General features: G+C 44.4%; 1 protein-coding gene across 3 annotated transcripts in view; it reads right to left on the bottom strand.

The window, feature by feature from the left end:
* ZC3H3 (zinc finger CCCH-type containing 3) overlaps positions 1-26140 on the bottom strand; it is a 356038-nt gene that overhangs the window by 136600 nt on the left and 193298 nt on the right. For all 3 annotated transcript variants that reach the window (XR_013345065.1, XR_013345066.1, XM_077809716.1), the window contains exon 5: positions 7388-7581. Coding sequence is in view for 1 of the 3 variants with exons in the window: in XM_077809716.1 (XP_077665842.1) it covers positions 7388-7581 (194 nt within the window). In the remaining 2 variants the exon portion in view is untranslated. The remainder of the gene's footprint in view (positions 1-7387; positions 7582-26140) is intronic.

Here is a 26140-nt window from a genome sequence, read left to right as displayed (position 1 = left end):
GCAGGCAGATGGATCTCGTAAGAGAACTTTGCTAAGCAAACAAAAAAGAAAGCAAAGTGTGTGGTAAGTGCATACACACACATTGAGCGTAGTCATTGCATCCACTCCCTTTATAGGCATATCCTATCTTGGCTCAAAGGAAAATCACGTGTTGAGAAAGAACGTTAAAATGCCACTACAGTCAGATAAGGGTCTATCATAAAAACTGCACTTTCCATACAGCCAGGAGGTCAGCTCTGTTGACTAACAGACTTGAGCTGAGGACTTTCCCACAAAAACATGCTTTTATTAGCTTTCACTCCACCTAGGCCTGCAGAACCACCACCACTATGGGAGAAGAGGTGACGGTCTAGTCTGGCTTGTGTATCAGCAAAATAAATGATTATGTATGTTCCAATTACAGATATTTTGACTAACAGCAATAATGCATGAGCCAGTCGCTCTTCTTTCCAGCCTCAACACACTGGTTTTGAAAAAAACTGCAAGGGATTCCTGAAAGTTGTTAGAAGTGTAATGCTCCTTTGAGAGAGGGATGCAAGGGGAAAAGGCGGACAAAATCCAGTACCATGCAGATGTGATTGCCGCCATCATCTCTCCACCATACAGGGAACAGTGAGCAAGGTATGCGTGAGACGCCGTAGCGTTATTGGTAGCCATTAATTGGAATGGACCAAACTCCACTTTCGGTTCCCTTTGTGCAGCCTCCGCTGAAGTCAGCATGACCATATGGATGTAAGAGCAAAACCTGGCCCTGGTTCAGCAGTATCCATTCTAATGGAAGGGTGCAATCTAATGGCTGTTTTTAGCTGTGCAGACCAGTACTTTTCTTGCCTGTGTGCATTCAGTTCAGGTTTCAGCATAAAGAAACCCACATACTCACCCACCCCTCCTCTGCTCTCCTGCCCAAAAAGTGCATGGCACTAAGTTTACCACTCTCCGTCTTCATGGTAATGAGGTGGATTGCAGACAAGCAGCAGTAAAACTCTTGGTTTCCCTCTCACTTAGGGAGACAGATGACTTGCTTTATCACTTCTGGCAGCCCTGTGATTGGCCACTGAGATTGTATAGGGCTGGAATAGATGCAGCCCCAAGACCAAATTCTAACCTGCTACAGCAGTTAAAGTAGGCATTTGGCCTGGACAGCAAAAGTGAATTGGAACGGTCCAGCTGCCTGGGGGGAAAAGGTTGGCTGAGCACATAACAAGACAGTCTGAACAAAGAGGACTAAATCATACTCAATAACACTTACCCATTGCTGTCATATAGTGCTGGTAGATGACATGATGGAATGAAAGGATCAGAGTGTGGCAACAGTGCGTACAAAGGGAGGGACTCCTGGATAAAGCAGTAGCCTGTCTGGTTTGTTTAGCATTAACTAGCTACTGAAATTCAGTATTTGGCTTCTTGTCTGTGGCAAACATTGAGAAACCACTGCCTTGAACATGAGACCTGTGGCACCCGCTCCCAGAGCATATCGCACAAAGTAACTCCTTTTCCCTTCTGCTCTTTAGATTTCAGTGTCTGCTCACTAGAAGCTAATCTGGCGCACAGCACAAGATTAGTGGCCCATCTGATTTGCGCGTAGGGACATGTCAGAATTTTATCATAACTCTAATTGTAGCCGTGACTCAAGGAGACAAAATACTGACCCAATAAATTCAGACGAAGAGCAGAATCACAAGGCAAAATTATAACCCACCTTAAGTAAATTCCAAGCTATTAAACTGTCAACAGTGTTTCCCATCTCCTTGCTAGTCCAAAATACACTATGTTTTGCACTGAAGGGGAACTGAAAAGCTCTCTTAAATATACCTTTAAAAGTGCTCAAGATCAAGATTACGTGGATGTGTGGAGTCTCATACACAACAAATAAATACGATTTTGCAGTCTGACAGCCTCACCTGTCCTGCAGGAAGGAATTCTGATATTCAATGGAATTCACCCTTTCCGAGCAGGAGAAAATATGGCTACATTCCAAAGGAGGTCACACACAGAGACAGAGCTATAGGGGTACAAACTGAATGGCCCAAATGGCAGGGGTCAGAGGGACATTCAGAACAGAAGGGATTCAAAACTAAGGGCCCTTTATTAGTGTTGGGTTCCCACAAATCTGAGATCACTCACTCCCCCAAGCATTCACTGAACTGGCTGACAACACAGGTCCTAGGGTACCGATTGAAGCACAGACCAGGCCCAGGGCAAAGTCCATTAATTCCTTTCTTATTATAGTGAGATAATGGCAAAGCTTTGCAAACCCTCATCTAATTTCAATTAGAAGAAAAAAATATTTGCAAAACCTTAGCAGATGATGCACAAAGTCTGCCTGCCTGGTTTCATCCTCTGACTTCGGTCCCTGAGCCACCCCTCGCTTTCTTTTCAAGAGTTACAACAGGTCACCTTTAAAAACTAACACACTTGAAAGCCATTTCCTTTACCTCTTGCCTAGCAAATCCCAAGTTCAGGGTTTCATGTTTCTTTGGCAACAGTTACTGGCTCTGTAAACACCTACAGGCAGAGCATCTCTCAGCGTACCCTGTGCTGTTCCAGATGTTCATCAGAAGAAACAATGGATCCTGAACACTGGCCTTACTGGGTGGAGAGCCCTAGTTCATCTTGAGCAGAACTATGTTAGTTACTGTTTGCTGAGATTGACGGGACAAACAGGCTCATCAGAAGCTTGTGCTAATACCGTCTAAAGGAAAATGCATCCAAGAATAAAAATGGTAGGTTAATTATGTCCTTCCAAAACACTCTGCTTTCCGACACAAGACTCTTCTGAGACCCCAAGTATTTAGAGAGCCATAAAGAAGTGCCATCCTAAGGAGAGTGATAATTAAAGGGATAGCCTTACGCATTTACCTTACAATCTGTGTTAATTTTCAGCAGCAAAGGAGATTATTCTGAATTGGCTAGTGTGTCTGTGTATGTCGCTGCCCTCTGCTGGATAGCATCAAGACTGCTCAGCTGTGTGTCACAGGCTCTATACTGCTCACAGCTAATCAGGATTCTCCTTTAACTTGAGTGGCAAGGGCCTGTGCTTTTGGAGCAGAAGGATCCATGCTGTATTCTCAAAGAAGCTTCAGTGTGAAGCACTGAATGTCTGTGGTGTGCAGCAGAGCGATGGCAAGGAAGCCGGAGGCGTATTATAATAATAGCCACTCTCATTGAAGGGCCATGGAACATTATTACTTTTTTTGCTTTCATTTTATGGCTGCCTTAAAAAGAAAGTATTTAGAATTTGAAAACCACTTCTTCACAGACCTTTGTGGCAGGCTGAATTCTGGATCTAGACTAAAGGACAGTCACCGTCAGCCAGACAGAACGTTGGCCCAGGATCTCCTCCAGCTCGCTGGGGCTCCCTTTCCCCATCACAGCTGTTATTGTACTGCATGCTCATTTGGGATCGCAGAAAGGACAGTTCCAACTGGCAGATGGACTTCCCCAATACAATAATCACCCCCAGCTTTGAATCATCCCTTCCCTTCAAGCCGACATTAGAAGGGGCCTTGGAAGCTTAGCTGACTCTACTGTGGGCCACCACCGCAAAGTGCTGAGTATCTGTGGTAGGCGCTACGACTGCCCCTACTTCCATCTCTCTCACAAACCTCAGAGATACACAGGAGCCATCTCCAAGCAGGTCAACAACAGAGCAGAGCTTTTACTCTAACACTGGTAACCTCCTTCCATATGGAACGTACCAGTTTAGTGTATTTCTGTTTCCAGCCCTTCTGCCACTTTATAATCCAACAAACTAACTGCCCCCTGCTGCCTAGAATTATACTTTCTACCGCTACTAAAAACCAAGCATCTAGGTATCTCCCACCATAAGCAAGGGCTCTAGATTGGGATTTTCTAAACTACTTAGAGTTAGGTTCCCAATTCCTATTGAAAGTCAATGGGAATTAAGGGATTTAGGCACTTGGCATTTTAGAAAATACATCCCCTAAATGTCAAAAATCTTCGTATCAACCCTTGCCGGCTAACCTGGCTCGCTCTGTGGTTTGGCCCACCTGCTTTCCCCTTTGCGAAGTTCCCCCATACCTTTTCCCACACACAGTAGCAAAGTTTACAGGTGGGATCAAGTGCTTTTAAAACAAACAAGAACCTGTGCGTGTGGGTGCAGAGACAGCAACAGGGAAGACACTGTATAGTACCTGCCTGCGTAGCCAGCCACAGGGTGGGTCTCTGTCCTGAACAGGACTAAGTTGTGAAAATGCCAGCTAAAGCTTCCTTCCCAAACTGCTGGCCAGACTTCTTTTAATGCTCTCAGAAGGCAGATTACCTGGAAACGATGCTTCATCAACTTTCCACCCCTCTGACCTCCTCAATATCATCATCTCTGGCATTATCTGCACACTTCTTCATTTCCCATCGGCACAGCCTGGGAAGCTAATCCCTGGTTTAAGCTAAATCTCCACCCTCTTCACCGACGGAGATGATATGGCCGTAAGCATTTCTCATCGCCGTGGTTACTTCTCTAGCCTATCCCTAATTTCCCACTCTCAATTTTCTCTCTCACACATTTAGCATCCGCATGTAAGCTGGGGGGAGAGGGGCAGGGTGTTTATTCTTTGTTGAGATATTGCCATTTGCTCTTAATTTCTGCCCATTTTTAAAAACTTTCAGAGGCTGCTCAGTTCTTCTGCTGACAGGATTTTTGTGCCTATTCAAGGCTCTCTCTCACTCACTCTCTAATCCTGTTCTTTATGGGTTTGTTTAACCGCACTGGCTGCCAGCATCCCTTTTAAATATTTCATTTGCCTTGGGCTTTTGCTCTCTTTTGGGTTGTTTTCAAGGGGGAAAAGAGGGAAATTAGATGTAGATTGATTTTTTTCCTGAGTTAATTTGGACAATAATCGATTCCAAAGATTTTCCTTCACCTCATCCTGCACTTCTGTGAAGTCGGGGGTTGTGGGCACGCTGCCGAAATGCCACTTTCAGATACAGTGAGAGAAGCATTTCAGTTCTGTTTACACTGTAATCAGCAGGCCTCAGGTGCACACCAACTTCTAGCTTGTTTATCATACCCCGGTTATTTCTGTTGATCAAGAGTGGGGAGAGGAAAAACCCTCCTAAAATGATGGGATGTTCCCCCAACTATGCGAGGCAACAGAACAGTATGTGATCGCCTAGGAACGTTTCCCCTTTAACTGATTCCACTCTAGTTATCCCAGTCAGCATCTGGACAGTTGAGATGTCCTTCCCCTCAGCAGCCTAGGCCTTTCAAATAAGCTTAGTGTATCATCTTTCACATGTCCTGAGCTCTCTTTTTAACATGTCAATCTCCCAGTGTTTTAAATTATATTTAAAATTAAACCCCTCACCTTTGTATCAAGTCATAGAATCATAGACTATTAGGGTTGGAAGAGACCTCAGGAGGTCATCTAGTCCAACCCCCTGCTCAAAGCAGGACCAACCCCAACTAAATCATCCCAGCCAGTGCTTTGTCAAGCCAGGCCTTAAAAACCTCTAAGGATGGAGGTTCCACCACTTCCCTAGGGAACGCATTCCAGTGCTTCACCGCCCTCCTAGGGAAACAGTGTTTCCTAATATCCAACCTAGACCTCCCCCATGGCAACTTGAGACCGTTGCTCCTTGTTCCGTCATCTGCCACCACTGAGAACACCTGAGCTCCATCCTCTTTGGAACCTCCTTTCAGGTAGTTGAAGGCTGCTATCAAATCCCCCCTCATTCTTCTCTTCCGCAGACTAAATAACCCCAGTTCCCTCAGCCTCTCCTCATAAGTCATGTGCCCCAGCCCCCTAATCATTTTCGTTGCCCTTTGCTGGACTCTCTCCAATTTGTCCATATCCCTTCTGTAGTGGGGGGACCAAGTCAGATCCAAGTATAGTAACATTAATTTACACATCCACCCTCCATCTCTCCAAAACTCAACCCTCTCCCACCAAAAAATGCTACATACCAACCACTTGACTTAGCTGAGCTTTATTATAATTAGAAAGGCAGAATGATCCAGCAGTTAGGGCACTAGCTTTGGACTTGGCTGTGCCGCTGTAAGGTCTACCGTGCAGCCGCTCTCCCATCGGCATAATTCAGCCACCTCCAATGAGTGGCAGTAACTATGTCAGCAGGAGAGCATCTCCCGCTGACATAGCACTGTCCACACCGGGGTTTTTGTCGGTGAAACTTATGTCGTTCGGGGCTGTGTGTTTTTTCACACCCCCAACTGACAAAAGCGCCAGTGTAGACATAGCCTTAGTGTCTCTGTGCCTCAGTTCCCCGCCTGTACAATGAGAAGGGAACTTCACAACATCTCAGTGAGGTTGTGAAGATAAATATGTTATAGATTGCGAGCGGCTCAGCTATTACAGTGATGGGGCCACATAAATACTCGAGAGAGACAGCCAGATTATCCCTGTGGTTACAGAATGAACACCTGCTGAGCACAGACAGAAATGGAGGAAAATGCACAACAGGTCCTCAAGCCCTGAATTGCTTAAGAGAAGTACATAAGACTAGCTGTCAAATACAACTGGGATAGGCACACAGGCCATTCTAGACTAGGATACTGGTCAATCTAGGTTTGTCATTTTACCTCCCGCAGGAACCAATGGCTGACACTTCCATAACAAAAGCGATGAAGACGTGAAACCAATGTTATTGGGACAAATATCTCTAGAAGCAGTTAACGGTCCCTGCTGATCTACTTACCTCAGTATTAAGTTTAATTTGGTAAACCCAACAGATGCCTTTGAACTGGATGAGCCATTTACAGGCAGCAGTATCTTAGGTAGCTACAGGGTGCTCATCAGAGTAGTATCTCAGCAAGCCTGGTGTTCAGGAGACTGACAGGATCTCACCCGAGTTCAGGCAGTCGTCCCTTTGCCTGGTAAAGCAGCTGTGGGTAGGGCTGTCAAGCAGGCTATGGGAGGGTGGCAACGATAGTTCAGGCACATACTCCTGCAGGGTTTTGCTGTGTTTGGGAAGAGTTAAAATAGTCTCACAGAGTAGCAGGAAGAGTGTCTGGGGAGAAGCAGCAGCTGCAGGAACGCTGCTGGGCGGGTGAGCTTTAATACAGTGGGGTGTTACGTCTCCGTAAGCTTCACCTTGCTTTTACCATCTCATAGCCCTGTTCAAGAACATACATATTTCTCATCCAGTCAGACTAAAGGACACAGTATCCGTGGCCTGCGTGGCCGCATTAGTTTGCTTCTCTCCCACTTTGATTTCTGGTTTTTACTGGCCCCTTGGTGGCTGGGACCCTTCATGAGCAAGCAGGGGACAAAAGCGAAGAGTAACGTGCCACACGATGGAGTTGGAGAGATGTAAATGCGGACGTATGTTGCTCAGTTTGTCTCACCAGGAATTCACACACACAGACGTGCAAATGCTCAGCACAGAACATAGAGGCATTGTCATCACCTACCTGTTCTACTGTGGAGCTTGTGACTCAGGTCGCCACCCCTGACCGGAGAGCTGGAGGTTTTGGACAGTTTATTTGCTGACACCCTGTACATCACGCCTCCTATACAGCAAAAACCTTTGTTCCTCCAACTCGGTTGCAGCTGCTGGGATTTGCCGCCTAGGGTTGACTGGCGCATTTGGTTTAATACCAGAGATCTGCAAAGACAATGAAATGCCACAAATGGGAGAAGAGGTGAGCTTTGCATCCATAAAGCTATCCAGTGAAGCTTCACTTTGCTTCAGATTTCATGGACAAACCTACAGATGCAGGGAGTCTTCTGGGGATAGGATCCAGCCCCACCTATGGCCACTTGCTGTGCGAGCTGGATCCTTCCTGCTCATGCTCCGTACTACCATAATGATGGAGAGCTCTAAGTAACTAGAGAAATCAGGGGCTCTCTTCTCCTGCTGTTTCACAGCCCAAGCTGGAGGAAAATCATAGATTCCCCCACTCCTCTTGTTTAACATCTATTGACTACTTCTTTTAAGGCCCTTCTGCTCCTCAGCTCAGGACACAGTACACCTTCATTCCCTCTTCCCTACAGGCCTGAGCAGCCCCGTCCTCCCCAAGGTGGAGTAGAAGGTTGGGGGAAGTGCTGCTGGGAGGAGAACTCTGGGTCTTGAAGCTGGCTGAGGGGGGCTAGGGGACATCAAATGGCTTCCCAGGGCACCTTGGATTTGGTTGACCCAGCCCTGCTCACTAGCCCTAAATATTGCTGACTGATACCGTGGACCTCCAACGCTGAACCCAAAGAACAGCTAAAACCTGGGCTCTATACATGGCTATTAGTGCATGACAGCATATAGCAGAAGGAGGTTTCTGTGTGCCTTCTAAATATATAGCCGACTTCACTGCTACCAAAATACATACATGTGGACACAGCCATCCCAGTGAAACTGGGCACAGGAGCACTCGGCTGCCCAGTGGTTTGGAACATCCTGTCCTTAGCCCTGGCTCATGGAAGATCCATAGCTGCCAAGGGCAGGAAAACCAAGCTCAATGGTTCATTTAAAGCCAGAAGTTGGCTCTCTCTGAGGAGCCCCCTTTTCCCAGGTTGTCCCTGTTTTGCACCAATGCCGGAAAGGATGCCCTCTCTGCAGAATCTCCCCAAGAAAGGATGTCCTTCCTAGCCAGATGGAAGGTTGGGGCAGCCCAGACGGGGCTGGCAGCCCAAGACCCAACTGCAATCATAAGTAGCTAGCAACAGACGTAGGCCTGGAATTCCACAGTCAGGTGGGACAAACAGCATCCGGACTGTGCCCCACTACTGCAGCTGAACAGAGTCTGTCCAAACTTACTGGAGCCCTAAAGCTGTAGGAAAGTGATCCACAAACTGTGGCCCTTCAGTACCTCTTTAGGGCCTTACATGTGGTTCTTGTGGGAGGGATGAGAATGGAGTGATACCCCTTACTTCCCAGCAGTCAATGGGACAAAGGTGTAGCACAATCACATGGCCCTGGTGCTTTTAGGACACTGGAGTATGATTAATCTAGGGCCTGTTGACAGCTGCATGAGATGAACAGCAGCTGATAAAGGCTGTAAACTAACACCTTAGTACCAACTCTACCCTCCACGTGCTCATTCACTGCAGGAAACCCTTCCAGCTGACAGACTGACTTTTCCTATGTAATGGCAGCTTGCATTCAATCTGTGTAAAGCCGTGTGCCTCATTTTTGTACATATCTGTTATGCATACAGAGCTGTTGTGGCCAAATCAAATCCACTCAAATATCAAGTCCTCTTAACCATTTACCACTAATCCAAACGGTAATTTGTTTATGCAAATTACAGCTCTAATTTTGTATTAGTAAAATTTATGCTCATAATGCTATTAACAGAACGTACATAAACCACGCATTACTGAAGAATATCTGTAAATTAAGGCCTGGCATCCCATCAGCAGAACGCAAACCCTGGGAGCATTACCTTTAAATGAAGATGTGCTGCAAAGAAAGAGAGAATTGTAAAATGTAATAGTTACATTTATTAGTGCTTAGTTTGACAGTCTATTCATTTAATATGGCTGTTGCCATTGGCTACCAACCGTACATATCTGCTTGCGAGTTTCCACAGATGCAGGGCAGGAGAAACCTTAGAATGAATGGTTATGCTGCGGTATTCTGCAATCGGATTCCTTGGCAAGCCCTTCAATGTGCCTTTGGGACTTGCGCACCTTATTAAAGGTCTAAAAATCTGTGTTTATAGCAAGGGGACTGACATGAAATGGAGAAAGAAACTTCCCTGTCATTCTTGTACAGTGAAGTTAGCATTTCTAATGGGGCTACAAACAGCACAAGCCAGGTGGTGGGATCTCTGACTGAACAGACAGATGTGCGTGGATCGGATTGCAATGCAGAATGAAAGAGAGTTGCACCTGATTTCCTCCTGCATTCTCTCCACGGAGCCTCTCACCTCTGCCGTCCTAATGTGCAAATCTGTGACGTAGTGAGGACAGCGGCCCAGTGGTCAGAGCAGTAGCCTGAGAGTTGGGAAAGCTGGGTTCAAGACCCTGCTCTACCACAGACATGCTGTGTGACCTTGGACAAGTCACAATCATTTTTTGCCTCAGTTCCCTGTGTGTAAAATGGGGATAAATGCGCTTCCCCACCCTACAGTGGTGTTGTGAAGATAGATGCAGTAAGATGATGAGGCACTCCATTACTATGGTAAAGGGGGCGATTTACGTACCCCCTATAATAAGCCTGACTATGCTACGTCACGGCCTAGTGACCAGCCTGCAGATGGGAAACAACCCCTATCTTCTGCATTTCAGAGGTTTGTCAGCTTGGTTCCAACCTGTTTTCTTGGCTCATCCAAACCAAAAATCACGGTGAAAGTAGTTTTCTCTCTAGAGAGATCTAGTTCCACTGGTCTGTGAGGAACAGGATTCTTTAGAGATCAGAGGTGCTTGGTGTGCATAATGTTTGGTTCTTAAGAAACCTCTCTGACATCACAAGGAGATCCACGCAGAGCCTTAAATTCACAAGGCCTGGCAGGAGTGAACTTCATCTCCGAGCTACACTACACTGCAACATGTGCTAGGTAGCACTCTCCTGGTGGGCCACTTGGAAGCGTCAGCCAGTGCAGGATGGACCTACCCTCCTTTTAGGCAGGGGAGACAGGACACAGTATATTAATCGCATGTTAATCCCATGCGCTTCCTGGTGTAATTCAAGACCTTGATCAGCCTCTAAAAGGCACACAGTGCCTGTCTCAGGCACCACCTCTCCTCCCCCTGAATCCCATCATTGCAGGGGTAAATAGCCAAGGCTTTGTTGGTTGGTTCCCAGAGTGGAATTCCAAGGACCTGCGGTAAAGGCCTCCCAGTGGTGGGGCTTCAGCTGTCGAATTCACTCACAGCACAGACATATCAGAGCCAGAGATTGATCTTCAAGGCGCATCTATTTGTGTGGGCCCTAGCAAAATTATGAGTATTAGCACCCCCTGGAAATTAGTCTCCCGGCTGGTTAGCTCCTTGGTCTGGTCTAAGGTAACTGAACTAGATGCTGTGAGAGGATGCACTGAGTTCTAGTGTACATACATTAAGAATGGACCCTGATACCTTAGCGGCGGACACCTTATTACGTTAACACAAATAGTACAATAGGCTAAACACACAATAAAAAGTTTCCATAATCATAAAGCATTATCAACACTCCCTGGGCAAGAGAGACCATCTGAACTACACCCCTCCACTATCCTTCACTCTAACAGCTCCATATTTTAACCTGGAGAGACACATTGTCAAGTGGGTCTACATGCTAGTCATTCTTACGTTCCCATTTTGCGTTAGTCTTGAGCTGTGGACCACAGCCTCTGACAGATTTGTATTCATTTATAGACTGCAGGGGCTCAGAATAAAAAAAAACAACACACATTTTGAGTCATGGCATCTCCATTACATCTCCACTTTCGCTGCCTACTTTCCACATCCAGGAAATATTAAAGATAACCATGTTGCACAAAATGAAATGAGTTCAGAGCCAGATACTATTTGTACGGCATTTGAAGCTTGTGTACTAACTTCCTCACTGCAAAACCACAGGTTCTTTGAAGTCACACACCTTCTGCATGGGGCACTGGAAACTCAAAGCTAAAGTGAGTTTGAATTTACAGGGGAAGGGTGATTTGGGGGCTAAAGGATTGAAAGGGGTATGTAGGGTCTGTTCCCATTCCTGCCCCAAACTATGTGACCTTGCAGACATCATTTAAACTCTGTGCCTCAGTTTCCCTCATCTGTACCAACAAGAAGGCTGAGCGGCTAAATGTTGTAATGCTTGTAAAGCGCTTTGAGATCCTTCTATGAAAAGCACAATAGATGCTCAAAGCATCTCTCATGTACCTATAAAAACACACACCTTCAAAGAGCACAAGCCTCTTTCAGAGCTACACAATGGCTTGCACAGACAGGCCTGTACTTAACATGTCAATTACTCTGTTGTACTTTGAGGGCTCTTTGCTTCTATTTGCATTAGATTGTAGGGTTTTACTAGGAAGATCCTTAATACAGACACCTGCATTCAGTATTGTTCTAAATACAGAGACTCCGTAAACCCTTCTTTGGAAAGCATGCCTGGAAAAGGCCTCATTAAAGCTATCCACCCTAAGGTGGTTGGTGCAGTTAGTTTCCTTTAAATAAAGTATGCTAGGTAAAAGGTAAATGCTGCATAGTTTCACTAGCCGTGATAGTTGTAATATGCTACAGCTGTGATTAAAACTAACCATTACAGACGAACAGCTTTTTAACAGAACTTGGCATTACTTCCACCTGAACTAAAACCAAACTCAAGTGTAAAAACTAATCAAACATAGGACCCTTCAAGTGAGCAAATATTGTTTGAAAGTACTTAAGCTGCTTTCCCACAACTTAATTGGAAGTCAGGTACAATAGCAAAGATCCTAACAAGAAAATTCCACCCAAGAGATCTGCCTACAAGAAACTAAGAACTACACATACTTGACACTATAAAAGGAATTAAGTGACTGTATGTCGTTAGAAACAGAGTATTTGCTTGCTCAGAGAGACAGGGATGTATCCATAATCCCTATATACAAGCAGCATGGTGGGAATGGTTAGTGATATGGGATTTATTTACTTCAATTTCTACATATAAAACATCGAAGAATGCCTATAAAACATCACTGATCGAGACACAAGGCCTGGCTATTACAAAATTACTCCAATACAGGAACTTCCAATATTTTATTTTAGTCTCTGGTAGGAGAAAAAACCCCACATGCTCATTTAAATTTCCATCTCTGGCTTGCCAGCAGAGATGCACGGAATTCAGTGAAGCTGATGCAGTGCTCAGGGCATACAGACGCTGCTGTGTTAATATCTTACATCTATCATGTTGCAAAGCACACTAAGAGAAGCTTGCTTAAAGGAACGCTTATTTTTCTCCCCCTGTGTTAGCAGCAAATTGTGTGTATGCAAACTGCTGAAGTGAAAGCTGTCCCTGTCAAGACACTAGGTAATTCTCACTGAAAAAAATGTATATAAGCCAAGCCACTTCCTGCGAGTTGGAACTGAATGCTGAAAGCGTATTAATCTCAGTGGCCCCCGTCTTTCTTTTCTGACAAGTAACTTAGTTAATTTAGCAGATCAGCGATCACTGAACTGTGTTGTACACTGCTTGGTGTCTGAAAAACTAACATCCACTTACACACAGTACAAAATGTGTGAGTCAGAGAGAACTACAGGGGAACAGAGTCCTGGCTACACTGGGAGTAAAATCCTTTTACCCCCAAAACATTCATTCAAGTCAGGAAAAAAAGAAGTGTTTATACCTCATCTGTATTTGGAAGATAAACATCCTAAACACAAAGCCAAGAGCTGCAGCACTTCCGTCTGCATGGTAATGTGCACACAGCGATCCGTTTGTGTTTAAAGCACTTTTAGCCCATCAGTTCAATTCTCTAGAATAAATGCAGCCTCAGTGACCAGAGCATGATTTCGGTCCCCTACTTGGCCCTATTCACACAGGATGGCTAAGCTCCGTTTAAGTGGAGCTCATTTAAAACTGGGTTAAGTGACAGTTTTAGGGCCTTTGCAGACCGAAGGGCTTGCGCTCAATGCAGTTCAAACCATGATATTAACGAGTCCAAGCCCAGTTGCTGCTCCCAGAGTTCCAGCAGTTTCCCTGAATATTCTGGACAATGATTTTCTGTTTATCACAGAGTTACAAGCTATTAAATGTTTACAAACTACTATGGTCCCTGTTCAAGAGACACCATTTGCCCAATAGTTACCACTCCATGAAAAACAGCACAGGTTTCCCTTGTATCTGAGCAGAGAATAAACTGTACAGTACCTGCTGGCAAATACTAACTCTTTCATAACAACCACTGCAGTTTATAAATATTTAATTCTTTATAAAGAGAAAGCAGTAGTCAGCACCCAGAACATCCGAGGGAACCAGGCTAGCACCTTGGGAGCAACAACCCTACTTAAATGCTATGGATAGTGTCACAGTTTGGAGAGTTCCTCAGTCTGGTTTGCCTTTCTTAAATAGCAGGCAGAGGTTGGAATGTAAGCTTCGGAACCACTGACAGGCCATCTAAGGTGTCTTCCCCCAGTTGGAGATGTTCCACCACAATGACATCTGGAGGGCTTCTGAAGAGAACACCAGGCCAAAGACAATCACACATCACATGAGACATCCCAGAACAGGACAACAGCACTGTTCCTCATTCTGCCTTCAGAACCACTGGCCAGATTGCTGGAATCTTGGGAAAAAATTGAACAAATTTGAAAGGATGAAGGCTCGGTATGTTTAAGGAGAACTACACAGGCAGACCATGAGCTTGCATTGTTCCCCTTGTGGGACTGAGGCCTAAGTGTGGGGCCCATTCAAATTCAGCTAGGAGAAAATCTCTGGGACTGGTAGCTGGGCATGTCTGATTCTGCTGGGGTTGAGAGATCCTGGAATTGACTAAACTTCGTAGCCAATGGACCAAATAATATTTCAAAGTGCTACAGGAATCTTTATCTTTCTTCTTAGATTAGAGACTCAGAGCTGCACTTAGAGTGGGGTGGGAGTGGCATAGTAACAGATAGGCCAGACAGAGAGGCCTTTATACTGCAATCTTAGCTCCTCCATTTCGGAATATAACATGGTCCTCCCAAGTGCCTAGCAGTGAAATCTCAGCAGCACTCCGAACACACACACACACGTACATGCTGTGTTTGCATACCCACAGATTGTGCTACCAACGTGGGTGACACACATCTGAAGACTGTGGGGACAACATACACACAGTCAAAGTCTAACCTGAGGGCATGACAGTGTTGTTGGTGCAGGGAAGCTTTGTGCCACAGCGGTGACTGATGGAATCATCTCTGCCTTTGTTCCCATTCTCTCTGTGCCAGGAAGACTCTGAATAGTGACTTCTCTGAACACAGCTTCCACCTCTCCCCTATGCCCACAGCCCCAGGACCCTAGGAAGACCGGGTCACCTACCAGCTAGTGCTTACGACCTGAAAAATGTTTATTTCTAGAAAAGTCAAAGTTAATGGGGGGAAAAACTCCTAAATGGAGTTGTAATCTGCTCCAATAACCTTTAGAGCTGTTTCCCCCGCTGGAGACAGAAAGACTGAGGGAAAGGCGCCAGGAAGTTACATTACTGCTTCAGCAGTTTTATTATCAGTCTTCACCCTGCTTGCAAAAGATACAGTCCAGACTGGTGCAGCGAATGCTACAGAATACCTACTGTACATGGAGATGGGGGTGGGAGAGCAGAAGACTGAATACATTCTCTGCCTGAATTCACCTTACTGTACATAGAGTACTAGGCATGGGAACCCTGATAACCTACAGTTACACTAAAGATGTCAGGAGTTATTTTTAATTTCTGCATTTCACGCTGCACAAGGAGGTTAATTCCTTCGCCTTTCACCTTCAGGAATCCTAGGTTTCCATTTGGCTTGGGGTACCAGTCAAATGAGTCTGGAGGATTCAATCTAGTCTCTAGTGGACACATGTCTGCAACAGAATTTTACACCATCAGGTCTTTTCTTAAGCAGAGGGCTGTCCAAGATCACAGGTTCATCTGCAAGGAGGCCTGAATCTCGCTGTGAGAGATTGGAATGGGAAGCTCAGACACTGCCTACCTATGCTCAGCTCTGGCCCCAGCTATCTTATTCTCAGGTGGCATAAGATATCCAGAAATTGACTGGAAAAGATCCATTATGCGCCATGCACCAGAGAAGAGAGAGAATAATTATGTGAATTTGCTGAGCACATATAAGTCATTCCCATATAGAAGGAAGAGGGTGTTGCCTAGAACTTAATTGTCCCAGTCATGCCTTTATAAAAGCCGTCTTCCCTTCCTAAAGTAGGCTCTACAGATTTAAGCTGGATTCATTGGTCTTCCAAATGGGTATCTAGCTCTGGCAGTAATATTCAGCTTGTCTCTCCTCCACCTGCTTAAAGTGACATTTGCTGCACCGGCTAAAAGTCTGAGCAAAAGGCAAAGACAGGGGCAGCATGGGGTGAGCGGGGGCGTGAAGGAAGGAGGACACATCTAAAGAAGCGCAGGGTGCCTCTAAAAACAGCGTGTAGCTTTTAATTCGCAGCAGTGTCACAGCACTCTACTCAATTGTTACCCTAATGGAAAGAATGGCCTTTGGAAACGAACTGTATTGAGAAGAGAGGATAAAATTAATGAGATAATAGCTGGGCCAAGGACCTGAAGAATACACCGGCCCTCAACATGAGGGGCTCGTAATTCCTTTTCTACAACACAAGCCCTCAGATCTAAAGACTTTTCCCATCCGTCCAGCAGGCCTTCTCCGGCAGGAAATTTCATTAACGCTGGAAAATAGGAAAGGTATTAAGCGTGGATAATGAAGGCCAGAGAAGGAACAGTGCCTTAAGATAGTCTTCTTTCTAGCCTTTGTAATGGGAGGCATGAACTTTCCCTTCAAATCCATTTCTAATCCATTTGAAATACTACAGCAAATTATCTTCCCTTCAGCCCGAAAGCGGCCAGCCAATTTACTCCGAATAGAAGTGACAATGCAACAGAATTTATCGCCATAACCTTGACTACACAAGGTTGAGGGTTGCCTTTCCCCCACTCCTGTTTGGGGGAGGATGGCGGGGGGGGAGAGAAATACAATTTTAAATTAAAAAAGGTGGTAGAGGAACACTACAAATATATATGTTTAAAAACAGTGTAGCAGCTCTCAAAGATCAGCTGCCAATAGCTGTGAGAGGTTCAAAAGCAGAATCCCATGCTCTGTGTTAACAATAGTCAGAGCCCAAGCCTTGCTCTAGGAAAAGATTTGATTCCTTGAGAGTTAGGCAATGATTGTGTCTGGGTTTTCCCCATTAAATCCACTGACTACTCAACAGTAATAACTTCACTAGCGACCTGAGATTTTACTCTGTCCGATCATAAATCACACACTTGGCCAAGTTTGATTTTCTTTCTTCCATTTTCTCTACTTAAAACACTTAAGAGTCTGTGTTTTTCCTCTTGTTTTCTGTAAGATTGAATTCTTGCAAATATACTTTCTCTGCCAACAGACCAGAAAAATCCAGGTGTCAGTCTGGGCTAGCAGGAAAGCAAAGGACTCAGCAAGACAATGCAGCATTAAGCAGCACTAAAGTCTGGTCAGCTAATCAGATTGCTTGGCTCAATGAACCGTCCAAACTATTTACTCGCAAACAAAACAAACTTGGTTGAAAAGAGCTAAGGCTGGACCCAAAAAATAATGTTAAACTTTCTTTACAAAAATCCTCCTCCTTAAAAAACGTTTCCAAATATCTGATCAGACGAGGGATAAGGCCTTTTCCTCACAGCCATACTAAGCTGCCCACCACTACTACTTTTTTTTTTTGTAAAACAGTTCTTCGTTTGGGAAATTCCTAGGTTTTTTCAAAGAACATCACCAATTAAATTAGGTTGGTGTGTAAGTTGCATATGAAAGGAATCCTGCTCCAACAAACCTTACAAGGTCCATTCAGAGCAGAGCTCCCCTGCCACAGACACCTCCCCGTAAGGCCCTCCCATCTATACTCTATATACAATCCCACAATTGAGGAAGAAGGCTGTGCTGGTTAACAAAATGATCTGGTTTATAGTGGGAGTGAAGGCAGCTATTAAAAAAATAAATCAATAAAACCAACAAATTGAAGTTAGGGGAAGCTGATATATCAGAATAGAAGTCAGACGCTAGGAATTGTAGGAAGTTGATAAGGGAAGCCAAGGAACCCAAGGAGAACTCTATGGCCAGCAGAGTTAAGGATAATAAAAAGGAATTTTTAAAAACATATTAGGAACAAAAAGAATCCTGACAACAGTACTGGCCCATTACTAGATGGAAATGGTAGAATTATCAATAATAACGCAGAAAAGGTAGAAGTGTTCAATAAATATTTTTGTTCTGTATCTGAGGAAAAAAACAGATGATATAGTCTCACTATATGGTGATGACAACTCTTCCCATTCTACTAGTATCTCAGAAGAACGTTAAACAGAATTACTAAAGTCAGACATTTTAAAATCAGCATGTTGAGATAGCCAGCTTTTTTAAAACTCTTGGATGCAAGCTGAGGATCTCACTGGACCATTAATGTTGATTTTCAATAGGTCTTGGAGCACTGCAGCAGTTCTAGAAGACTGGAAAAAGGCTAATGATGTGCCAATTTTTAAAAAGCGTAAATGGGATGACCCAGGCAATTATAGGCCTGTCAGCCTGACATCCATCCCAGGCAAGATAATGGAACGGTTGATACAGGACTTGATTAATAAAGAATTAAAGGAGAGTAATGTTCCTAATGTACATCAACATGGGGTTATTGAAAATAGATCCTATCAAACTAACTTGATATCTTTTTTTGATGAGATGAGATTAAAAGTTTGGTTGGTAAAGGTAACAGTATTGATGTAACGTACTTAGACTTCTTTAAGACATTTGACCTGGTACCACACAACATTTTGATTAAAAAAACTAGAATGATATAAAATGATACAGCACACATTAAATGGATTCAAAACTGGCTAAGTGATAGGTCTCAAAACGTAATTGTAAATGGGGAATCATCATCAAGCTGGTGTGTTTTCACAGGAATTGATTCTTGGTCCTATGCTATTTAACATTTTTACGAGTGACCAGGTAGAAAACATAAAATCATCACTGATAAGGTTTGCAGATGACACCAAGGCGGAGAGTGATAAATAATGAAGAAGGACAAGTCACTGATTCAGAGATCTGGATCACTTGGCAAACTGGGTGCAAGCAAAAAATACGCATTTTAATATGGCTAAATGTACACGTATACATCTAGGAACAAAGAATGTAGGCCATACTTACAGGATAAAGGACTCTATCCTGGGAAGCAGTGACTCTGAAAAAGATTTGGAGGTCACGGTGGATAATGAGCTGAACATGAGCTCCCAGTGTGACACTGTAGCCAAAAAGAGCTAAGGCATAAACAGAGGAATCTCAAGTAAGAGCAGAGAGGTTATTTCACTTCTGAATTTGGCACTGGTGTGACCGCTGATATAATACTTTGTTCAGTTCTGGTGCCCACAATTCAAAAAGGATGCTGATAAACTGGTACTTCTGGGTTAGACTCATGGCATAGATTAACTCGAGTTTATTCCTGGAGATTCCCAAGCCATGCCAATGTGCGCTGACAGGGCCCAGCAAGGCAGAGCCACCACCCAGATTAATTTCTTTTATAAGCAAAAGGATAGAAGATTCCCATCTATTTAACACCACAACTGGGATACTAGGATCTCCTTTACTGTTGACATCATCAGGCACCTGAGCACACAGGTGAGTGTTGCCTGATCCTTAGTTACCAGGGAAGTGTTAGGTGACAAAAGTTAAACATGAAGCAGTTATCCCAACTGAACCAAAGTCAGGCCAAGAGAGGGTTCAGAGAAGAGCCATGAGAAAGATTAAAGGATTAGAAAACCTGCCTTATAGTGATAGACTTAAGAAGCTCAATCTATTTAGCTTCACAAAGAGACAATTAAGGGGTGACTTGATCATAGTCTGCTAGTATTTACATGGGAAACAAATACTTAATGATGGGTTCTTCAGGCTAGCAAAGAAAGGTCTAACATGATCCATTGGCTGGAAGTTGAAGCTAGAGAAATTCAGATGGGAAATAAGGTGTAATGAACCACTGGAACAATTTACCAAGGGTTGTGGTAGATCCTCCATCCCTGGCAATTTTTAAGTCAAGCATGGATATTTTCTGAAAGATCTGCTTTAGGAATTATTTGGGGCAGTGCAATGGTTGGTGTTATTCAGGAGGTGTGATGAAGTGACCACAATGGTCCCTTCTGGCCTTAGAATTATGAATTTCTTCCCCAACCAACCAACCAACACTGAATTCAGCTCTTCCTCTAGCCCTCTACTGCTTCAGGCTGCATGTACACAAAGGCCTCATGACAGAACCAGAAGCTGACATTCACTCTCTGTATGACTCTTATGGGTCCCCTCTTGGGGTATGGAGGAGTACAAGCACCAAGGAGGTTTCAGAGTAACAGCCGTGTTAGTCTGTATTCGCAAAAAGAAAAGGAGTACTTATGGCACCTTAGAGACTAACCAATTTATTTGAGCATAAGCTTTCGTGAGCTACAGCTCACTTCATCGGATGCATACTGTGGAAAATACAGAAGATGTTTTTATACATGCAAACCATGAAAAAATGGGTGTTTACCACGACAAAAGGTTTTCTCTCCCCCCACCCCACTCTCCTGCTGGTAAGAGCTTATCTAAAGTGATCACTCTCCTTACAATGTGTATGATAATCAAGGTGGGCCATTTCCAGCACAAATCCAGGGTTTAACAAGAACATCTGAGGAACAGGGGAGGGGAGGTGGGTAGGAAAAAACAAGGGGAAATAGGTTACCTTGCATAATGACTTAGCCACTCCCAGTCTCTATTCAAGCCTTAGTTAATTGTATCCAATTTGCAAATGAATTCCAATTCAACAATCTCTCGCTGGAGTCTGGTTTTGAAGTTTTTCTGTTGTAATATCGTAACTTTCATGTCTGTAATCGTGTGACCAGAGAGATTGAAGTGTCCTCCGACTGGTTTATGAATGTTATAATTCTTGACATCTGATTTGTGTCCATTTATTCTTTTATGTAGAGATTGTCCAGTTTGACCAATGTACATGGCAGATGGGCATTGCTGGCACATGATGGCATATATCACATTGGTAGATGTGCAGGTGAACGAGCCTCTGATAGTGTGGCTGATGTTATTAGGCCCTGTGATGTGTCCCCTGAATAGATATGTGGGCACAGCTGGCAACGGGCTTTGTTGCAAGGATAAGTTCCTGGGTTAGTGGTTCTGTTGTGTGGTATGTGGTTGCTGGTGAGTATTCGCTTCAGGTTGGGGGGCTGTCTGTAGGCAAGGACTGGCCTGTCTCCCAAGATTTGTGAGAGTGTTGGGTCATCCTTCAGGATAGGTTGTAGATCATTAATAATGTGTTGGAGGGGTTTCAGTTGGGGGCTGAAGGTGACGGCTAGTGACGTTCTGTTATTTTCTTTGTTAGGCCTGTCCTGTAGTAGGTGACTTCTGGGAACTCTTCTGGCTCTATCAATCTCTCTCTTCACTTCAGCAGGTGGGTACTGTAGTTCTAAGAATGCTTGATAGAGATCTTGTAGGTGTTTGTCTCTGTCTGAGGGGTTGGAGCAAATGCAGTTGTATCATAGAGCTTGGCTGTAGACAATGGATCGTGTGGTGTGGTCTGGGTGAAAGCTGGAGGCATGTAGGTAGGAATAGCGGTCAGTAGGTTTCCGGTATAGGGTGGTGTTTATAAAAAGAAAAGGAGTACTTGTGGCACCTTAGAGACTAACCAATTTATTTGAGCATGAGCTTTCGTGAGCTACAGCTCACTTCATCAGATGCATACCGTGGAAACTGCAGCAGACTTTATATACACACAGAGAATATGAAACAATACCTCCTCCCACCCCACTGTCCTGCTGGTAATAGCTTATCTAAAGTGATCATCAAGTTGGGCCATTTCCAGCACAAATCCAGGTTTTCTCACCCTCCACCCCCCCACACACAAATTCACTCTCCTGCTGGTAATAGCCCATCCAAAGTGACAACTCTCTACACAATGAGCATGATAATCAAGTTGGGCCATCGTTTATTAGCACTGTAGTGTCCAGGAAGTGGATCTCTTGTGTGGACTGGTCCAGGCTGAGGTTGATGGTGGGATGGAAATTGTTGAAGTCATGGTGGAATTCCTCAAGGGCTTCTTTTCCATGGGTCCAGATGATGAAGATGTCATCAATATAGCGCAAGTAGAGTAGGGGTATTAGGGGACGAGAGCTGAGGAAGCGTTGTTCTAAGTCAGCCATAAAAATGTTGGCATACTGTGGGGCCATGCGGGTACCCATAGCAGTGCCGCTGATCTGAAGGTATACATTGTTCCCAAATGTAAAACAGTTATGGGTAAGGACAAAGTCACAAAGTTCAGCCACCAGGTTAGCCGTAACATTATCGGGGATAGTGTTCATGATGGCTTGTAGTCCATCTTTGTGTGGAATGTTGGTGTAGAGGGCTTCTACATCCATAGTGGCCAGGATGGTGTTATCAGGAAGATCACCGATGGATTGTAGTTTCCTCAGGAAGTCAGTGGCGTCTCGAAGGTAGCTGGGAGTGCTGGTGGCGTAGGGCCTGAGGAGGGAGTCTACATAGCCAGACAATCCTGCTGTCAGGGTGCCAATGCCTGAGATGATGGGGCGCCCAGGATTTCCAGGTTTATGGATCTTGGGTAGTAGATAGAATATCCCAGGTCGGGGTTCCAGTGGTGTGTCTGTGCGGATTTGATCTTGTGTTTTTTCAGGGAGTTTCTTGAGCAAATGCTGTAGTTTCTTTTGGTAACTCTCAGTGGGATCAGAGGGTAATGGCTTACAGAAAGTGGTGTCGGAGAGCTGCCAAGCAGCCTCTTGTTCATATTCCAAACTATTCATGATGACAACAGCACCTCCTTTGTCAGCCTTTTTGATTATGATGTCAGAGTTGTTTCTGAGGCTGTGGATGGCATTGTGTTCTGCACAGTTGAAGTTGTGGGGCAAGTGATGCTGCTTTTTCACAATTTCAGCCTGTGCACGTCGGCGGAAGCACTCTATGTAGAAGTCCAGTCTGCTGTCTCGACCTTCAGGAGGAGTCCACCTAGAATCCTCCTTTTTGTAGTGTTGGTTGGGAGGTCTCTGTGGATTAGTATGTTGTTCAGAGGTATGCTGGAAATATTCCTTGAGTCGGAGGAAGGTGAATTATTTAGGGATGGTCCTTTGACTATAACTAGGGGTACTGTATTAAATTAAGACGGGAAAATCAGAACAAACAACAGGAAAAACTTTCTCAGAGTGAGAGTGATCAGACTGTGGAACAGTCTCCCAAGGGAAGAGGTGGAAGCTGCAGTGTGTTCAAGGCAACCAAAACTAGAGCGGAAAATGCACCTAGAGCTGTACAGTCGAGAACAAACCTGCTGCAGACCCTGGAGATGGGCTAGCTGATACCTAGCTAGTTTCCTTTCACCTCTCACATCTACAAGCATGGTAAGGCAACTGGTGTGAAGCAGTAGAGGCTTCCCAGACAGGGCTTGGTCTCCACGAGGGACCTTGCAGAGAGAACGCTGTAGGCCTGCAATGCCAAGTTCCCTGTGCAGGGAGGAGAGGGAAGTCTGAAAGCAGGAGAGGAGTAGATTTCAGTGACTGGGGAGCACAGTAAAGAGATGGAGAGAGCTTCTAGGCTCTGAGAACAAGAGGTTTTGGGGCAGGGACACTGACGTTTTGGTGGGGACCCCCGACTAGGAGCCCTCAGTGTTTGGGAGATCTAGGCTTTATTTTTGCCATAAAACACCCGTGATCTCAGTGGGCACCCTTACTGGCAGTGTCAGTATGGAGGCCAAGGACTGAACGGGCCACACTTCCCAAACTCCCTTCTCACCCTTACGGTTGGTTTTCCCCAACAGAGGCTACTGAAGCAGCATGTGGGGAGCCAGCACCACTGCTGCCCAGGCTGATTCCACTCTGGGGGGGTTCGCCTTCATGGCTGTCAATCTGGCACCTGTCCCCAGCACACAATTTCTTTTGGAAAAGAGAAGAGCGGAGCTGCTGGGGAGGGTAGTCCCTAAAAGCCCTCCCACAGGAGCGCTGGCTGCTTTCTTGTTAACCACACGTAGCCTCACAGGGATTGGAAAGGGAGCTCTTTTTAGAGCGTAAATGGCTCAGAAGGCTCACAGCCCCTCACCAAATCCCCTTGGCTGCTGCATAACAGGGTAAGTCTATTCAGCAGCTGTCTGTGGAGCAAACCAGCATTTCAACAGGAAGTTTTCCCTCGATGGCTATTTGACTAACGACTGTTTTTTTTCCTGAAGACTCCGCAACAGAAGCTTTGCTCACCCACGTTACCAAAGCAGACTTGTACCCTTTTCTGTAAGGCCCTCAGCTTCAAGCCTCTCTCTGGCAGAGACTAGAAAAGTGGGTCCCCCATTTCAATGGCATCTATTCCAAGCATCACCTTTAAGGCACATACAATCCCCAGCTGCTAGCAGTAGAGGGGTTTAACACTAATAGGGAACTCCAGCTGCAAGAGCAGAACCACTGGGATCAATTGTAAATAATACAAATTGCCTTTGAAGCATCTAATATTTTTTTTCATATTTTTAAAACCTTTCATAGATTTCCTGTGTTCTCCTTGCCAATACTTATTATTGAAGCTATCTAAAGAGTTTTCTTCTTCGCAGCTCAACCTATTACTTAATCTTGCAATCAAAACTATCATGGTCATTTTTATGGCTGACTGTTATATAACAAACACTTCACTATACCTGCAATGCAGATTTGGGGAGGAGTGGGTTGGGCAGCGGGATGGTGGTTCCACATTATCCACATGAAATATGACATCTCCTTTTCCTACATGCTGTAGAAGTTCTCTTCTCAACCAGGTAAAACTGAAAACAGCCAGGTAATAAAATAATTCTCCCCATATTGATTGGGTACATGTCACCTCAGGACGGGATGCAGAGATAAAGTTTCTTGACACCTTAAATGACTGCTTCTTGGAGCAGCTAGTCCTGGAACCCACAGGAGGAGAGGCAATTCTTGATTTAGTCATAAGCGCAGCACAGGATCTGGTCCAAGAGGTGAATATAGCTGGACTGCTTGGTAATAGTGACCATAATACAATTACATTTAACATCCCTTTGGCGGGGAAAACCCCACAGCAGCCCAACACTGTCGCATTTAATTTCAGAAAGGAGACTACACACAAATGAAGAAGTTAGGTAAATAGAAATTAAAAGGTACAGCAGTGTAATCCTGTGCAAGCTGCATGGAAACTTTTTAAATACACCATAATAGAGGCTCAACTTAAATGTATACCCCAAATTAAAAAGCATAGTAAGAGAACCACAAAAGTGCCACCATGGCTAAACAAAACAAAAGAAGCAGTGAGAGGCAAAAAGGCATCCTTTAAAAAGTGGAAGTTAAATCCTACTGAGGAAAATAAAAAGAAGCATAAACTCTGGCAAATGAAGTGTAAAAATATAATTAGGAAGGCCAAAAAAAGAATTTGAAGCACATTTAGCCAAAGACCCAAAAAGTAATAGCAAAATTTTTTTTAAATACATCAGAAATAGGAAGCCTGCTAAACAACCAGTGGGGCCACTGGATGATCGAGATTCTAGGACGGTAAGGCCATTGCGGAGAAACTAAATGAATTCTTTGCATCGGTATTCATGGCTGAGGATATGAGGGAAATTCTCAAACCTAAGCCATTCTTTTTAGGTGACAAATCTGAGGAACTGTCCCAGATTGAGGTGTCATTAGAGAAGGTTTTGGAACAAATTGATAAACTAAACAGTAATAAGTCACTAAGACCAGATGGTATTCATCCAAGAGTTCTGAAGGAACTCAAATGTGAAACTAGCTATCCTCCAGTTAGTAGTTCTGCAATGTGATGCCAATTTTTAAAAAGGGCTCCAGAGGTGATCCCGGCAATTACAGGCCGGTAAGTCTGATTTCAGTACCGGGCAAACTGGTTGAAACTAAAGAACAAAATTGTCAGACATATAGATGAACATAATTTGTTGGGGAAGAGTCAACATGGATTTCGTAAAGGGAAATCATGCCTCACCAATCTACTAGATTTCTTTGAGGGGGTCAACAAGCATGTGGACAAGGGGAATCCAGTGGATACAGTGTATTTAGATTTTCAGAAAGCCTTTGACAAGGTCCCTCACCAAAGGCTCTTAAGCAAAGTAAGCAGTCATGGGATAAGAGGGAAGGTTCTCTCATGGATTGGTAACTGGTTAAAAGATAGGAAACAAAGGGAAGGAATAAAAGGTTAGTTTTCACAATGGAAAGCAGTAAATAGTGGTGTCCCCCAGGGGTCTGTACCAAGACCAGTCCTATTCAACATATTCATAAATGATCTGAGAAAAGGGGTAAACAGTGAGGTAGCAAAATTTGCAGATGATACCAAACTACTCAAGATAGTTAAGTCCCAGGAAGACTGCAAAGAGCTACAAAACGATCTCACAAAACTGGGTGACTGGGCAACAAAATGGCAGACGAAATTCAGTGTTGACAAATGCAAAGTAATGCACATTGGAAAACATAATCCCAACTATACATATAAAATGATGGAGTCTAAATTAGCTGTTACCACTCAAGAAAGAGATCTTGGAGTCATTGTGGATAGTTCTCTGAAAACATCCA

The sequence above is a fragment of the Eretmochelys imbricata genome, chromosome 2, assembly GCF_965152235.1.
Source record: "Eretmochelys imbricata isolate rEreImb1 chromosome 2, rEreImb1.hap1, whole genome shotgun sequence".
NCBI lineage: Eukaryota > Metazoa > Chordata > Testudines > Cheloniidae > Eretmochelys > Eretmochelys imbricata.
The sequence above is the reverse complement of the archived record's forward strand: the minus strand, read 5'-3'. Positions and strand labels throughout refer to the sequence as shown.